Source organism: Caretta caretta, chromosome 10 (genome assembly GCF_965140235.1).
Source record: "Caretta caretta isolate rCarCar2 chromosome 10, rCarCar1.hap1, whole genome shotgun sequence".
In the NCBI taxonomy this organism is placed as follows: domain Eukaryota; kingdom Metazoa; phylum Chordata; order Testudines; family Cheloniidae; genus Caretta; species Caretta caretta.
This window is the reverse complement of record NC_134215.1, coordinates 16,067,884-16,086,033: the sequence shown is the minus strand read 5'-3', so window position 1 is coordinate 16,086,033 and position 18,150 is coordinate 16,067,884. Positions and strand designations below refer to the sequence as shown.

Below are 18,150 nucleotides of genomic sequence, written 5' to 3'. Positions count from 1 at the left end.
AATCTGGTCTTTTGTGTGCTTTTACTCTCTAGTATACAGATTTTACGGGGAGACCAGCATTTCTCAAATTGGGGGTCCTGACCCTAAAGGCAGTTGAAGGGGGGTTACAAGGTCATTTTGGGGTCAAGGTCATACTTCTGCACTGACTTCAGAGCTGGGCGGCAGGAGTGCGGCTACTTCTGGCAGCTGCTCTGCCTTCAGAGCTGGGCTCCCGGCCAGCAGCCGCCGCTCTCCAGCTCCCCCGCTCTGAAGGCGGCACCAGCAGCAGCAGCAGCGCAGAAGTAAGGGTAGCAGTACCACAACCCCCCCTCCAATAACCTTGCAAACCCCCACCCTCCCCAACTCTTTTTTGGGTCATGACGCCTACAATTACAACACTGTGAAATTTCAGGATTTAAATAGATGAAATCATGAAATTTATGATTTTTAAAATCCCGTGACTGTGAAATTGACCAAAATAGACCACTAATTTGGTAGGGCCCTATATATAAGGAATGATTTTGTGCAGAAACTTTGTTGGTCAAGGATTACTGGATTCCAAAATTTTTTGGACTTCCCCTCCTCCCCTCACCAAAAACAATTTATATATGACACAAATTAGTATAAAAATATTTACTGTGCTTAGGAAAAAAACCAAAAGGCACAAATATTTAAATTAAGCATACTTGACACAGGCAGAATGGACAATAGCAACAATGCTATTTTTCCCCTCCCTACCTGCTGTAAGCTCATACTACAACTCATCAGTATGATCTACCCAAGGATTTCTTGTAACAAACATGCTGATGACAGCAACTACGTAGTCAATAACCCAGGGTAAGTAAAAATCACTAATTTTATCTACTTTATTTCACAGATATACAAAACTGAAGAAATTATCCAACATAACGGTGTTGCTTGGTGTCTGGAAGATGTGACATACTGTATATGTATTACAAAGCACTTAAAATGGCTTTAAATATTTTTCTCTATTTGAAAAAATAGAAATCCCATTAATTTCTAATGGTCTCTTACCTTTGCTATACTCTTTAGATATGTGATAGCTATTTTCCTGGCCTCCTCCTATGTATTTTGTTTTATGACAGGAATCAGCATCCCCTCCCTCATGAGGCCGTTTACTCCCATGTTTACTATATTCTTCAGATGGAGGGTCATCTGTACAATGAAATTCTTTTTTCTCCCATGTCTTATTAGCCTCAGAGCCAGCAGCCTTCTGGATATTAGGATCTAAATATTCAATAAACCCCTCAGATTTCTTTGTATGTTTCTTCTTTTTCTTCTTCTTTTTCTTATGTTTGTGGATGTCAGAATCAGAGCAGGCCTCAGAGAAGTCTGAATCCTGGTGATGTCTGAAAAAAACGTAGAAGTGAATATGAAAACAAATGTGATGCCTATACTATTGTTACAAACATATTACACTTTATTTATACATATGCAATCTGGCTGGCCAAAGCTCAAAATAAAGAGCACATCTTATTTTTTTAACAGCTGTGCTACTGTTCCTCTACTCCAGCATCTGTCCTGCTCTGCTGAAAACAGTGGAATACTCAATACATCAGGTAATGCACTTTGCATAACAGATCAGCTGCGGAGGGGATAACTGGATTGCAGTGCCTGCTCCCTGTATTGTTCCACAGAGTCAGGCAGCAGGGGTAGCAGTGTTAGAGCTAGAGCCCAATTTGCAGCAAGGGAATGGGAGGAATCAGAAGTGTAGATTGATTAACTGGGCTGGCTGGAGAAAAATGCAGGAGCCAAGCCCCAGGGTTTGGAGAGGAACCACCTGGTGATCAAAGCAAAAACTACCCTCAAATCTAATCACTGTTGAACGTTATCATCCACCAATTTTAAGTCAACAAATAGATTCCAACAATGAACCATAGTAATGTGTGGGGTGGGTGGGAGATGGGAATGAAAAGAATGTCAAGACAACAGAATAAATTAACATTGCTGTGGAATGCAGTGACTGTTGCCATAGAATTTGGTCCCCTTGTGCGAGATATATAAAAACCATGGCCCTGTGTGCTCTAACACTCAAAATACACTAGTTGCTGGCAACCAAGGTATCCATAGGACACTTTCACACAATATGAAATAAGGAACTATATAACAGAGTGCAACTCATCAAAGTAGTAGAACATTTTCTTCACTCCCAGCCATAATCATGGAGTTCAGCCCATCAGGTGATTCAACTGGTCCATCTTTGAGTTTTATAATATTTAAAATCAAATGATAAATAATTAGCAATTAAGAATAAATATGGAAGTGGACCTAAAACACGAGGCTGTCAGTAGAAGGGTCAGAACATGATGTAATTCATCTGCTTTGACAGGAAGCATTATCATATAGTTCTGAGCAGCGGGGTGCCCTAGTGGCTCCACAGTTTAGTTAAGTTGCAAACACAAGAAAACCAGTCCTGTACTCCCTTAAATTAGCAATAAGCTTCACACAGATCACTTAGGAAGAAAAACTAATTTTCTACCTTGTTTTCATAACACATACTTCTGTATTGTAGGAATTCTAAGCAATTTTAAATCCCACCTTTTTGAAGTTTCACTTGTGATTCTGACTTTTTGGGGGGCCTCTGAACAAACTCTCAGGCTTCTTATTTCACAAAGCCTAAGTAAAGTTATGACTTGCTATAAGTTTGCTTTTCTGCAATAAAAACCAACAGAGGATATTACTGGTTTCAGTGGGAGACAGAACGGGTTTCAGGCCCGCAGATGAGTGTAGTTGGGGCGCCGTAGGATAAAGGTGGCTTCCTGCGCTGACTGGGATTGCTGCCCTGTGCAAGGAAGAATCCCAGTGCAACCATGAGCTCTCTCATGGAGGGGGAAGAGATTCTTCTTGGACAGGGTTTGCTAAGACTAGTGGAGTCCAGGTGGAGGACCTCTGGATCAACACAAGGGTTCAGAAGAAGGAAGAGGGAAAGCATTAGTATTTCCCTGCCTTCTCTACCTTACTGTCATGCTGTACTTCACTGCACCTGCACTCCCCTCTAACAAAAATACAGGTGGTTTTGTTGGATAGGGAAGGCAGAGAAACACTAGTGTCTCTCCAAATCTCCTTTTCCTATACACATAAACTGGTCCTTTGCACTGCACACCCATCTAGACTTGTGACAGGACACATACAGCTTCCATTCAGTTAAAAGAAGAGTTACATGACTCCACCTCTCTATTTGGTGCAAACAAATTTAGCCCATCTCTGCTTTGGGGGGAAAAGTTATGTCATGGCCTGCCTACCCAAGTTTGACCATAGCCTGTTTTGAAAAGTATGCAATGAACTTAGTCAGGGTCTGTTTGCAGATGATTATAACATGATTTGTTTCATCTTGTTCCAAAGCTCTCACACAACTCAACAACATGGTTTGATCCCATCTATGCAACACACATCAAACTAACATGATTTCCCCTGACAGATTTTACAGTGCAATGGGCTCAGAAGCAATGGAAAAAAGGGGAAGAACAGGGAAACAGCCAGAGATAAATTAGAAAGAGGAGTTTGTTTAGAACATTGTAAATAAAAGTTTCTCTTGCTTACCTGTCATCTTTCTCTCGGTGTTTATCTTTGGACTTCTTTTTTTTCTTTGACTTCTTGTGTTTTTTCACTTTTTGCTCTTCCGTTGGCTCACTCTGCAAACTCCTTCTCTGTTTCTTTTCCATATCACTGTCACTACCTTCTAGACTAGCACATTTTCTCTTTCTGTCTTTTAGATATTCATATTTGTGGCAAGACGTCTCAAAACTTGAACTGTTTTCTTCAGAGATGGATGCACATTTTTCATGGGAATATTTTTCAGAGTGCTGAGAGAGAGCTGAGCAATTATACAAGTCTATTTTGGAGCTGCCAAAATGATGTTTCTCTCTCTCTTTAGCTACTGGTTCATGATTCCATCTGCTTGTGTAATAATAATCCCTATATGACCTACTGTTGTAAACCTGACTTGATTTGTCATAGTCTCTGTCCCCATGAAAGAATTTTCTGTCTCTACCATCTCTTGCTGCATAAGAAGGATAATCGTTGTAATATCTGCACTTGTCCCATCTCCTTGGCATATCTTGGTAATATCTTTCCCTACTCCAAGATCTTTCCCTTTTAGAATGGTAATATCTACTCCTCTCCTGATCAGTTTTCCCTCTACTTCGGGATCTATAATGGGTATATTTTCCTAAACTTCTGCCATTATCAGGACTGTTTCTTTCACTATGCATAAGTTTGTACTTATTTCCATTGCAGTGCTCCTGCTTATAGCGATCTTGCTTCGTACTCTCCTTGCTGTAGGATTGCCTTTTTTTGGAGTAATCATCATCTGGTTTGCTTTTGGTTTGCTTCTCCTGCTCTTCACTTTCAGAGCGCTCTCTTTTAGTACGGTAATGCCCTTTGTCAATTTTTTTGGGGGTGCAATTTTTTTCCTTAATTGGAGAATGAGACTTAAGTTTTTGCCTATCCTTATTTTCTTCACATATTTCATTACAATCCAGTCCATCGTTTTCTTTAGAATGACTCTCTAAAACTTTATCCAACCTTGTAGCAGAAGAGTCATTAGTAGGTGGTACATCTGTGTAATTATTAGCACTCTCCTTTGTTTCTTGGCATTTATCTATAATGTTTAGAGCTGCAAGTTTTTTAGAACTACATTCATTGTCAGACTTTATGAAGGGGCTTTGCCCCAATTTCTCTGCAGTCTCAGCAGACCCTCTGATGTGCAGAGGGCTCTCCTTCAACGTCATTTTTACCTCTTGTGTTCCTCTTATCTTATCTGCATAATCCTTAGGATCACACTGTTCAGAGAATTCATCATCAATTCCCAGGGATATTTTCATAGTGTTACACTGACCACTGATATCAGAATGTGCATGATCAGTTTTTGATACAATACTTGCGGCAATTTCTTCTTTGGTAGAAATGGTCTCAGGATCTGATGTAGTAAAGGGATTCTGGACATTGCAGCTAAGGTTAGCGGGAACTTTACTAGACTTCTCATAGGAAACAGTATTGTTGCCACTGACTAAAGTTTCTACAGGACCATCATTTTCAGAAGTTTTTTCAAGTCCAGTTGCACTGCACAAAATAGAAATGTATTTGTGACTTTCATCAGAAATAAGAAATAATCTACATGACGATTGTTAAGAGTAAAAATCCTTTTCATCAGTAAATATCTGACTCCTGGAAAACTCTGAAAGACATTCTGTTTAGAAACACATCTACTTATAATATATTCCCTCCTCATGGGGAATCTCTTTTGCTTGCTTTTCTATGTGCAACACTTCAGGAGCACCTACCCTGTCAGTTCTCCTACTTCCCCCTCCATCTATCTGCTGCAATGACTCATGACCATACTCGCTATGGTTGCCCTTCCCCACAATAAAAACGTTGTAATAGTGAGTTTCCCTCTCCCTCCCTCCCGAGGCAAGGGAAGGCAGGTGGCAGGAATTTACACTCACCTGGTCAGTGTCCTAGCAGAGCAGCTGGGATTACTCCTAATGAGCTGCCCATATTTTAGAAGTGTGGTAGACCGAAAAATACTTATACCCACACTAATAAATAGATATCGTGTTCATGCATGCATCCCTAGGAGTGAAAAAAAGGGGAAGAGGAATATAGAAAATATAGACAATACAACAGAATGGTTTCTACATAGAATGTTTTTCCAAAGTTTTCCATGAGGCATCAACAGGTTTTTAATATTAGAAGAATAGGCACAATGCCAAACGTAAGTTCTGTTCTCACTACCATTAGTTTTGGTATGGTATGGTATTCCTTCAGTGATCTAAATCTTTCCATTTAAGTATTATAAATAGTTAGTATACCCATAATAAAATTTGTATGGAATCTTTATTTGGACAAAGTGTATTTTACCTTATTTCCTCTGACAAGCTTTTCAACTGGTTATATCGGAAAGACTCTAAAATTCTATCTTCAGGAACTGGTGGCAAAGCTGTAGGTATTATCTACAATTAAAAGGTATGAGTTAAAACAGACAGAATGATAGCAATCATACAAACTTACATAGCATCTCAGCCTAAAAAGTCCTAGAGCACTTTCCAATCATAATCGGACATACGAACTATACACATGGATCACTGTAGGCATTGCACCCTAACATTCAATATTGCAAGCATTAACAGCACACAACAATACTACATCACCAATTTAGAAAAAGAAAAAGTAAGTACAATACTACACACTTTAAACTGTAGGGGAATTAAGACAGGCAGAATACAACTGTCAGATGAAATCTGGACAACATACCAGAAACAGCACTCCTCTTATAAAGAGTGACATAGGCTCATTGATGGTCAGCACCACAGGTTTTGTCTCATCTGACAGACTGCACACCTATCACCACAATGCCCCCCAACATGCACTGGGACAACACCACTGTGCACCTTACTACCTCAAAGTTTTACATCGACATCAACCTTCATAAAAAAGCAGTGTGGTTTTGTAGACCCAGATCCTAAGCCTGACTTACTATACAGACTCAGGTAAATCACTTAACCTCTCCATGTTTCAGTTTCCCCATTTTACCAGATGGAATTATAGCCAGGTATTTATCACACCTACCTCTCTGGTACCTGAGCACAACCTAATGCTTACTGTACCCACCTCAGAAGAATAGTTCGTGTTTGCAAAACATTACATAAAGGCTAAATATTTTTAAGACACCACTGAGAGATCCATCCTCTCTCCATTTTACAGATATAGAAATGAGATTAGGAAGTATTGATCCAGCTCAACCCTGCTTAGCATGCAAGATCTAAGGGACTGCAGCACAAAGTGCTATGACAGCAGCCTGTGTTGTATATTTTCCTCTGAACTTTGCCTGAATGAGGAACATTTTAATATTGAACACATTAGTCATATTTATAATTTGCCATGAAGAGACATTCTAGAACAAACAAATATAAAACTCACTTTTCCATGCAATCCGTTCACTTTAGAAAATGGAATTTCTGTAGATTTAACAGGCTTGACTTGGCAAGTAGCTTCTTCAAATTTCAATCCATTTTCTTCAGGATCACTATCTATACTAATAGCACCATTAACTGTAACATTTTTTGGCAGTTCATGCTGGGATACAGCCTCTTCAGCATCTTGACAGGAAGAACAAGAGTTCTGTAATGTACTAACTACATTTCCAATCAAAATTCCATTAAAAGATTTTGAGTGGCCATTCTCCTTAACTAATCCCTTCGACTCCTCATCAGATTCTTCTGAAGATTCTGCACCGTAAGGGACCAACGTACTAGAGTTTAGTTTAGACTTGCCATTCATTAATGGCTTAGAACAAGAGTCACTAGGAGCTGTTTGTTTAGATACTTTAGTAGCAACTGACATTGTAGGTGCATTTGAGGTAGACTTTACTGCAGAGGAATTCGTAATCGTGGACGAAGGAACAGGTTTGCTGAGATTCTCCAAAGAATTATGAAGGTTGGGCTGAGACAGAGTTTGGCGAGTAGGCAATTTGTTATTGTGAATACTGATAGTGATTTTCTGTTTTTTCGAAGGGTCAGGAATAATGGGTCTGTTAATTGTCCAATTTTGAATGGAAGTTGAAGGTGGAGCTGAAGCTGGTCTGTTTAGGGTAACATTGCTAGCACTTGCCACAGAACTGCTTGGAGTTTCTTTTAGTGATCCAGTTCCATTTAAATGACTGGAATTCTGTAATTACAAAGAAATCACTATGAAAATGTGTGCATGTGGATAGACAGCATTTAATATCCCAAGACATAATGGGCTTACTTGATATTTCTACAAACTGCCCCAGTGACTAAGCAGAAAACACCCCTATGCGAGTTATATATAAAAATCTTGCCGGTAGTTTAGTGTTCACATTTTGTTCAGATTTTCAGTGTTCACATTTTGTTTCGTTTTTTAAAAAGCTAACACCAACTGCAATCCTTTGCTGATTGCAAGATACAAAACAAAAACAAAAATCCCAAACAAAAAACCCTATTATTTGCAAACCTTAGAACATTTGCACAATACTAATAACTGAGAACAAGCCAGTCTGGTTTCACCAGCTCAACTGAAGTGCAAAAGATGAAACAGCATAAATAAAATAAAATAAAATTGGACTTTTAAAATTATTTCAGTTTTAATAAATTCAAATATTATTTAAAGTAAATATTTTGACAGTGTGCTTTTTTGAGTACTTTTGGCACCTAGTTTGAAGTTCAAAGCAATGGGGAAGTAATATTTGCATAGTTCAGCGTTTGTCTTTAATAAAGTGTTGCTAGTTGCTTAGGCTGCAGAAGGAGCACTGCACACAGAGCAGTATTGTGGGGAAAGGAAATCTGAGATCCTGAACATTTATAAAAAATAAACAAAGGCCGGTTACGAAACTCCTGCTATCAAGTTGATGCCATTATCTACATATGAAGATTACCTTAATCATGTGAGGAGGAAGCTGTGGGCCAATAAAACCTGATGCCCCCTGCCTGCTATTAACCACCCGCTGACTGATAACTGGACGGGGAGAAGACTGTCCTGGTGTATGAATGGAATGTGGGTGTTCTCCTCCATTTTTCATATCATGGGACCTGAAGAAACAACAGATAATAAGTATTTCATTCATTCATATTTGTTCTTTTGCTTAGCCCTGGCTTTAGACACATCCCACAGTTAAATACTTCACAGAACTGGAAGTTGGGTTTTTTGGGTTCTTTTTTAAACAAACTTTAACCAAGGCTACAAATCGTAAGTTAGATAACAGACCTCCTATTATATTTTCCCAACCCCAAGCAGCAACTCAACTTCACAACACCCATCACCTCAATCTCCCACCCTTGAAGTCAACCAATTACACAGTATTGGATCCAGAAGACGCAAAATGCTCCACCTACACAGGCAGCACTTCACTCTGTAGGTAACTCTTTCAGTGGTGGGTGTCGGCAGACAGACATTTAACTTACACGAGCAAAAAGACAGGCAGGGAAGGACAACTTCTACAGCTTTAAACTATAAGTGGAGTTTTAGGGTAGACAGAGATGAATTAACCAAATTGGATTTTTTCCCCAGGAGAGGAAAAACACAAATGGGAAAAAAAAATTATGAAGGACAAGAAAGTAACTGAATCTTGAATGCATTTTGGTACTTGATATTACCTGATATAAAAGAGCACATAAGCTTGCTGATTAAGCACAGATCTGATGTCACTGTTGGACACAATAGAATCATTCATCTGGTACCACTGCCCATTACTGGCCTGCAAATAAGTCAATGACATATTTTAAATCAGTTACATCATCTGCTAGAAAAACAACACAGAAAACTAATCAACTGCAGAAGAATAAAGAGCACTCCAAAATATAGCCGTTTTCATTAATGTACAACTGATTTTTTTTTAAATTAAATCCCTTATCTACAGAGATTTGTTACCACTAACATTCGTTCGTGAATGCTCCCCTTCACCAATGCAGACTTTACTCTAGGAAGGGAACTGTTCTCAGAAACAGTTTTACTGTTTAGAGAGGATCTGTTATGCTAAAACACTGTCCCATCAAGGATCCACACAACAAATCACATATACTGCAAGAATAAAGGGGCATTAAATAAAACTGGCAACAAATTTATAAACTAATAAAAGTATAACAATCTGTGGAATTCATGTTCACAAGATATGGAGGCCAAGAGCTTAGGACAATTTGAAAAAGAAATCAAGATTTCTATGTACGTGAATACCTACAGATACAACAGATGGAATAAACATTTTTATAAGGGATAAAACCCTTCTGCTTCATAGCATAAGCCAACCTCACTGACGGGTTAGGAAGAGACTGGCATTATGGGCAAGTTGTTTCAAAGCTGTCCACTATATGTTCACAAATCCTATCACATGAACTATCACACCATTTTATGGGTAATTAGCCAAAAGAACACTGCAACCTTATTAGTTCTGACAAGGGGCAGAATTAAGATTGCACTATACAAGTGGGATCTTTGTTGAGTGTGTGACTATAGAAGAGTCTTTTTACAGCCAGCCATGGAGAGCTGAAGCAAGAAATTATATTTTAGATTCAAGTTCAATTGTTCCTCATGAAAAAGGAAAACAGAACTATAAAAGTCAGTCATGTCTTTGAGGGAAAAGGAACACATGATAAAACAAAACTAAAAGGATAAATATTCTGTGAAACTAGATATATTTTTTGCTTAGCAAATACTCAAACTCTGCAAGAACATTTATTTAAAAAATTACTGTAATAGGAAGATTTTCAGAGAGAGTCTAACCAGGAGTATAACCATGTATGAAGCAAACAGAAGGGGCTAATTTACATCAGCATTTTACAGTGTTATAGGAAGGCAAGAGAGTTCTCTTCTACTTTAAACTGCTTTTGTTAATCTTATGCAAAACTACAGACACAGCAGTGGTACGATAAAGTAATGGAACCAGCGGAAGGAAGGACAAGAAACTCTCATTTAGAGCCAGGATCCTGAGCCAAAGGTTCAAAAGGAAACAGAGTGAAAGACACTGTTGGACCAGGATAACTGGTCCAGGACTAGTGTGTAGAGGAGTTTTTTAGTCCAGAAAGTCTACTCATCTACTAAAGCATTTCTCTGTGCCACAATCTGAGATACTGGATGTTATAACATGAATGATTCTTAACTTATTAAAAACAATGAGGAGTCCTTGTGGCACCTCAGAGACTAACAAGTTTATTTGGGCATAAGCTTTCATGGTTACATCCCACTTCATCAGATGCATGCAGAGTCTGACCACTTCTTAAACTTTACAGCTCCTTTTGAATATATAACTGCTTAGTGCAGCAGCAGTTTAGGACCTCATCAGGAGAGGAAGTCACAGTGGTGACATGAACACATACAAGTTTGCAAAAACAATGAAAAAGTTTTAAAATGTTAAGTGACACATGCTTTAAAATCAGATTGCTCCAAGTATCATCTTGCCTTTTTTTATAATACTAGTCCAGAATTTGCTATACTAAAGCCCAGACCTCTAGCCATTTTAATTTTCATTCTCTGAATTGAGACCAGACCAGTACAAGAAGGATAATGTAAGCTCTGAGTTGTTTTAGTTTTTTCAGAGGTCTGGGATGAGCAGGCTTGCATAAGGACACTGGGGATCCCAGAGAATAAAAGAAAGTTTATCAGAAAATAACTTGTGCTATAGCAGTGGTTCTCAAACTTTTATATTGGTGACCCCGTTCACACAGCAAGCCTTTGAGTGTGACCCCCCTTGTAAATTAAAAACACTTTTTTTATATTTAGCACTGTTATAAATACTGGAGGTGAAGTGGGGTTTGGGGTGGAGGCTGCCAGCTTACAACCCCCCTCCCCACATAATAACCTTGTGACCCCCCATTTGAGAACCACCATGCTACAGCATGGCTTTGAGGTGGATCCATAAAGCAAGAGAAAAAAAAATTCATTCAACTTCCATCCATACAACTCTCATATACAAGAAACAAGGGGAAATTAATTAAAATTGGCAGATTCATAGCGGCCAGAAGAATTTTTTTTTAAAAAAGTACAACAATCTGTACAACTCATCAATTTCCTGGTTTCCTGGTTCAGAGCTAGCATCCAGATTCCTCTGACAGATGTTGGTAGTGTGCGTTCAAGCAGGTCTCATTTACACTCATATGATGGAATGTGCTATAGGATAAAACACAGCCTTGAACTCTAACTTAATACGACAGAAATAATTTCTTGCCCTATGTCTGTGGCTAAAGCATCCAGAAGGGGTCTACAGACCTTCCCTGTTGGCAGCTAATGCGACCATGATCACGTGGTCAAAGAACCTCAAGATACTGCCCAAAGTCAACATAGACAACTACTCACTATTGATATAGTGAGAAATAAAGATTCAAGTCTCATAGTCCAGAGATCTGTTCTCAGGTGCAAAAGAGGTCACATTTGAAGTAGTCAAGCCTACATTATCATGAAATATTTGGTTTGGCAGAAATGTTGGATTCTCGGGCTGGTTCTTGAAGCAATAGCAGGAAACTATCCAAAGAAAGGGACAAAAAGGCCATTTTCTATTTTAGGGAGGAAACTCAATAGGACCTAGACGAGTTGAATTTACAGAGGAGAATCATCTTCCACAATTCAGAAACCTCCTTAATAGTCTTACCAAGAATGGAGTTAAATAATTTATCAACATGAAAGTGCAGGTTAGTGAGAATAAGATTTAGAGACAACATCAATTATCCCGTTACATATCTATAAGTGCCTTATATAGTGATATTAAGGACAGACACCCTCACAAATTTTTTTCAGTCAAAAAAAAAACAAAACATCACAGTCAAACCACAAAGCAAAGACAGCAGAAATGAAAATACACTGAGAAAGTTAGTTGCGCCAGCTGCCTGATGGAACTTGTTAAACAATTTATTCTTTGAGGGCCTCCATTTGAGGGACAGTGTCCTTATGCCTTAAGCACGCAGAATCCTCTTTAAAGCAGTGTCTTATGGGGCTGCAGGACTGCTTCCTTGTAACGGCACCCATTCAGCACAAAAGACTATTCAACGAAGCATAGCCCCCAACTACCTCAGTGCTTTCTCTGCTGCCTCACAGCACAAGGGATGTATGCTGTGTCATCTGCCTTAACAAATCTTAGGCTGTACCCAGTACAGTTTTTGTAAAGTTTCTTAGTTTGATAATTTTAGGAAATTTTTCCTCAGAGAGCAGTCATATTTTCAGCCCCAATGGCTCAGTCTGGTGCCAAGGTGATGCCCATCTCAGAGCCCTGCAGAGAGTTTAAGAGGTGCACTACATACACCTCTATATTTCCCCAAATCAAGCACATCTGTTGCCCAACTTATTTGGGTGAAGCCCACTCTTCTGTTCCATGCTTAATTTATAAGGCCATCAACACTATATGCACACAGACAGGTACCTGAGAATTCAGGCTTACCTCCCTGGGGAAGCCATAAGTTTCATACAGAGACCTCAAGGACCATGCGTCCACACACTGCCTAGATTGGCCAGCCTCAGCAATAAAGCCAATTAATGAGCTAAGCTGCTGGCTTCAGCTTTGATATCTACCTGAGTCAGGGCATTAGCCTGGTATCCTCTAAGTCCATAACTCCATCCATTCAGAGTTGAAAAGCCTCAGCTTCTGTGGTGCTGCCTAGTTATTTTTGCAAGGAAAATTGCTCAGATGGAAGGCTATTATAAACGAGAACTACTAAAGAAGAGTCCACCTTTAGAGCATCAAACATAGCTGTATGCTAGGATGTACTGGGATAAAACTTTTCCTGAAAAGGCAAAGCCCTTATTGCCAATCAACGTTCTCCCAATTGTTCTGTACCTTAATAAGGATCAAGTCATGTATAGAAAAGGAAAAATAAGCCGTCTCTCATCCACGGTCTATCCCCACCCAGTGGTTTGATAGAGGTAGATGGAGCAGTGTTCAGTTTACCCTGCTTTCTCTCTCTTTCATCCTGTTACAATTTCTACTTAGCTTTGTCTGGTTTTAATGAAGGGTACTAAGATGGTCCCTGCTGGATACTTCTGAAGCCCCATGGTGAAAGGATCACCAGTAATTATTTACTATTTGTGAAGCACACAGACTATGCTCTGTAAGACACAAAGGAAGTTACCATCCCTGTCCCAATGAGTTTACTATCTTATCAAAGGATAGACACAAGCACAGGCAGAGGATCTTGCTAACTTAGAAAATCCTCTTTAAACAAACAGGAAAATCCATCAAGAGAGTGTCCACAGAATTTTGCTGACAAGCATTTGTGGGCATCTGAAAAACTTCCAATAGGAAAATCCCAGGAGTGGGAACTTTGTTGTAAACATGCTACTATAACTGATAATCCACACTTGCACAATACAGAAGAAGCCTTTTTAATTAAATGAAGGAGGAATTTCATCTCCAGCCAGGATTGAGGAGGACGGTTTCTAACAGAACAGGCCTTCTGCAACAAAGAATGTTTCTAGACAGACAGAACTTCCTGGGATGATCCAACTGATAGGGAGAAGTGTCCTGGTAGCACTAAAGACTACACAGAAAACCACAAAGGGGTCAGTAGGACATTCCAGTAGCAATAGGATGATCCAAAATAGCTTTGAAAAGAACACACAGTGGGGAAGACTTACGGGTTTTGGTTAAAGGCAATATCTAGATTGGGCGAAGAGTCCCCTGAGAGAATTCCCATCCAAAAAGGAATAAAGGACTTTAGGAGGGTGACAAAAAACATATGCAAGATTCTGCATCCTTATATGGATGGGAACCTACCAAGACAGATCATCCAAACAGCCTGCCTTCAAGAACATCTCCCTTCCTCAGAGTAAAGGCTGTACTGGTGAAGAGAGGAATGAAAAATTAATGACCCCAATGCTTATTCTTGAAAGGCTGTGAGTTTTTTTGAAATCTGTTTATTTAAAGAAAAAGATGTTTATCTTTACCTTTATATAGCAGTAGTAGTGTCCTGCATGACAGCTGAAACCAGTATGCACCAGGACTGCATATAGAACATAAATGATTGGTTCTCCATTTGGTTGAGACATATATGGTCGAATATCCAGATACTCAGGATATTTCACTTCCTAAATAGAGATAGAAGAGAAGGTTCAAATTTTGCTGAAATATCTTATGAACTATTATAGAAATTTTGAGAAAGATTTCAGATGCTGAGATAGAAACATTTCAAAAATATACACACACAAACAAAACAAAAGTGAGGATTCAGTTTCATTTGGAAAATGACAGGTTGAAAAACGTCCAGCACTGCGTAGCATACTGAATTGCAGAATGGTCTGCTAAAGGGGCAGCTCTCAAAGGACAGAGGAGGATGTTTACTTTGATTTCATGTTTATTGTTAAAATGGAACTCTGCTATTACCAGAAGAGAGGAGGAGAAGATTAAGTTATTGGGTTTATTTTTCTACTTAACAGCTGGCATCTACAATCTAGAGTGCCATGTGTATGCATTAATTGGCTTTGTATGGTCACTTGGTATTGGAAAATGTAAATGTTAAAAAGATGCAGTTGTAACACCATTTTATGTACCTTGGTAATTTTTCCACCACTAAAATTTGCAAACCGTTTCAGAGACAGTGTAAGAACATTAGAAGACCGATGTATTGTAAACCTCTTTGAAGCAGGAACCATCTTCTTACACCTTAAAAGCAAACAAAGACAATTGGTTAACTTTATGTGGATTTTTAAGCATTTCTACCATGTTTTCCATGGCTCAGACACTTGTCTACATTATTTGAGTAAGTATTTCTTTACATGCAATGTTTTTGCTTTTCAGAAGTTCATACACAACATTTCAGCATAGCTAGTACAAGAGACAGCAGAATACATTAGGGCAGTTCTCTAGGACAAATAGAATACAGGATCTAGAAACTTATCTTTTGACTTTCAAACTAATACTTGAACACATCTGTAGATCTCTGTGATGCCAACAAAAAAATAAAGCTTGCCAGTAACTCTCACAATGCAGCAAGCAGCAGCCTTCTCACTGCAGCATTCACGGTCTTTGGAAATAGTTTAGGAAAATGTAAGAAGGTGCAGCACTTTTAATATTACAAAAAGTGAAATCAGACTTCAGGCTACCTCCTTTCAGCTTTCTGCCACAGTGCAGAATACTAGAAGTGTAACTGAAAGAAGGGAACATCAGCTTCAATCTGGGGCTGGGAAGAGCACATATGAACTTCCAAAATGGATCTAATCTGTCTTCAATAAAAACAGGCAAACAATTATCCTACACTATGAGGACTTTTGACAATCAGGATTGTGACCACTACCTTCCTGTACTGAGGCTACCTGGAGAGGAAGGAGAGTGAAGCATCTGATGTCCTTTGAAAAATGACTCCCAAACAGCCTGAATGTAAATATGATGGATCATTACTAATCAATGACCGGATCTGCAGGATTAACCAGTGGGATCCAGCTGCTACCACAAAGGAAGGGAGAATAATAATAATATGACTTGGCCACAACGAGTGGGTAATTAGAGAAAAGGCTATCTTTCTAGATTTATGCCCTAAAATACTGGACTGGAGAGGGGAATTCCTACCCAGGAAGAGCATTTACTGACCAGAATGTCAAGAAAGTTTTGTATATAATTCTGTGAAACTTAGGTTAGATAAAACAAACTCACTCTAGTTGGTGGGCTTTAAAATTAGTATAAACCTAGCCAGCATAAACTAAGAAGATATCTGAGTTTCCTCAGAGGAGTTAAGTAGAAAAAAAAAAGTTCCCAGAAATGGAAAAAGCCCTGTAGGTCAGCAGGGTGCTTTTTTTTTTTTTTTTTAAACCCCATTGAGAAGAGGGAAGCTTGTGGTCTCAAGTTTGACCAGACTACAGACCCCTGCAGATTATACATATGGAGGACCACACGACGGAGAAATGGGATACTCATTAAGCCCATGGTTGTTAGATATGCTTCCCATCTATGATCTTTACACCATCAGAATTCAGAATACATTTTGTGTTTGTAGACTGGAGATCCTAGCAAACAAGGGAAAACTTAGATTTGAACCTTTTTATTTCATCTACTCTATACCTTATTTTAGCATAACAAAAGAGATACCCAACATTTTCTTCCAAATGCACTTAATTAGTAAGGATACAATTTTGTCACAGAGGTCAAGGATTCTGTAACTTTAACGGATCTCCGACTTCAGCCCCACCAGAGCAGCAAAGCCGGGCCAGCTGCCAGGGAGGCGGGGGTGGGGAGGAGGAGGAAGAGGACCAGAGCCCCAACTCTTAGTCATCCTCCCCCTTCCCCCTACCCCAGGTATTTTTAGTAAAAGTCAGAGATAGGTTGTGGGCTTCCATGAATTTTAGTTTATTATCTGTGACCTGTCTGTGTCTTTTACTAAAAACACCTGCGACAAAATCTTAACCTTACTAATTAGCCATTAATATTCTACCTCTAGTGGCAGAACATGGGTTTCATTACATTATTAATTTAGAGACAAGACAAGAACATTAGAAGACAAGGTTTAGTAAATCTCTTTGCTTAGCTACACTGAGTTAAAATTTATGAACAGTAAAAGCTGTTTTATCCAGCATTTCATCAGTCAGAAACTCTATAAACCGGCATTTCTGATCTTTATTGAAATGCCGGTTTATAATCCGGTTGGCGCGGGGCTGACAGGGGGTGTGGAGCACGGGCTCTGGGAGGGAGTTGGAGTGCGGGAGTGGGCTTGGGGAGCGGTGACCTGCCCGGGATCTGGCTGCTCCTAGGCAGAGGCGCGGCAGGCAGCTCTGCTTACTGCTCCCCCGCCCCCCAGTGCCAGCTACGCAGCTCCCATTGGCTGGGAACCACGGCCAATGGGAGCTGCGAAGGCGGCACTTGCAGGTGGAGGCGCCTGCCCCGCCTCCACCTAGGAGCGGTCGGGACAGGTCGCTGCTTGCAGGGAGCCGCCCGAGGTGAGTGCCCCCCCGGCTCCAACACCCCTCTCCCCCTCCTGCACCCCAATCCGCTGCCAAGCCCCCTCCTGCATCCAAACTCCCCCCAAAGCCTATGCTCCACATCCCCTCCCGTGCCCCAATCCCCAGTGCCGCACCCTCTCCCACACAAAACTTCCTCCCTCTTAGTTAACTGGCATTTTTCAGTTACCAGCACCCCTCATTTCCCCCAACATGCTGGATAAAACAACTTCTACTGTATATTGTCTTTGTACCTTTCTACTGTATATTGTTCTTATCCAAATGTTTTAAACACGCAATCTATTTTAAAGATGCAAAAAGGAAGCTTGATCAATTTATTTATCTTTCTATGTTATCTAGGACCTGCTGTGTGTTCAGCGATAGCAGATTAGGTTTACGATAGTTTATTTAACATAGCAGTAATTTATAGTCTACTTTTTTCACTTTTAAAATGGTGTGATTCAGTAACATGAACAAAGTACTGTGCATAGACAATAATAGTATATAAACACTTCTGAGAGCCAAAATGAGTGCATCTCTTTGCAAATATCTCCCCACACCAAACCCTCCCAGAAGAACAATTAGGGAATTGGCCTTCCCAAAAACAAAAAAAAACCCAAAAAAAGATTTTCCAAGTTTTAGATGTTTTGTATTATACTCGCTTGGGTACAACAAATGATATTTTACCTTACACTGTGTTTCTAAATTAAGCAAAACATCAATAACTGTTTTTAAATGACATGCAATAATAAATCAATAGATAGAACCAAGCATCTAGTATTAAGAAGTCAT

At 39.5% G+C, this 18,150-nt stretch overlaps 2 protein-coding genes across 3 annotated transcripts in view; one reads left to right on the top strand and one right to left on the bottom strand.

The window, feature by feature from the left end:
• The window catches only part of CYTH3 (cytohesin 3), a 100,921-nt gene extending 99,665 nt beyond the window's left edge, over positions 1–1,256 (top strand). Inside the window, exon 14 of the transcript XR_012670138.1 lies at positions 857–1,256. The gene's annotated coding sequence lies outside the window, so the exon portion shown is untranslated. The remainder of the gene's footprint in view (positions 1–856) is intronic.
• Positions 1–18,150, bottom strand: part of USP42 (ubiquitin specific peptidase 42) — a 44,581-nt gene that overhangs the window by 13,841 nt on the left and 12,590 nt on the right. For both annotated transcript variants that reach the window (XM_048868104.2, XM_048868103.2), the window contains exons 9-16: positions 14,983–15,094; positions 14,380–14,520; positions 9,111–9,211; positions 8,393–8,546; positions 6,919–7,665; positions 5,860–5,951; positions 3,541–5,061; positions 1,015–1,349 (exon numbers count right to left, since the gene is read on the bottom strand). In XM_048868104.2, the coding sequence (XP_048724061.1) occupies positions 1,015–1,349; positions 3,541–5,061; positions 5,860–5,951; positions 6,919–7,665; positions 8,393–8,546; positions 9,111–9,211; positions 14,380–14,520; positions 14,983–15,094 (3,203 nt within the window). The remainder of the gene's footprint in view (positions 1–1,014; positions 1,350–3,540; positions 5,062–5,859; positions 5,952–6,918; positions 7,666–8,392; positions 8,547–9,110; positions 9,212–14,379; positions 14,521–14,982; positions 15,095–18,150) is intronic.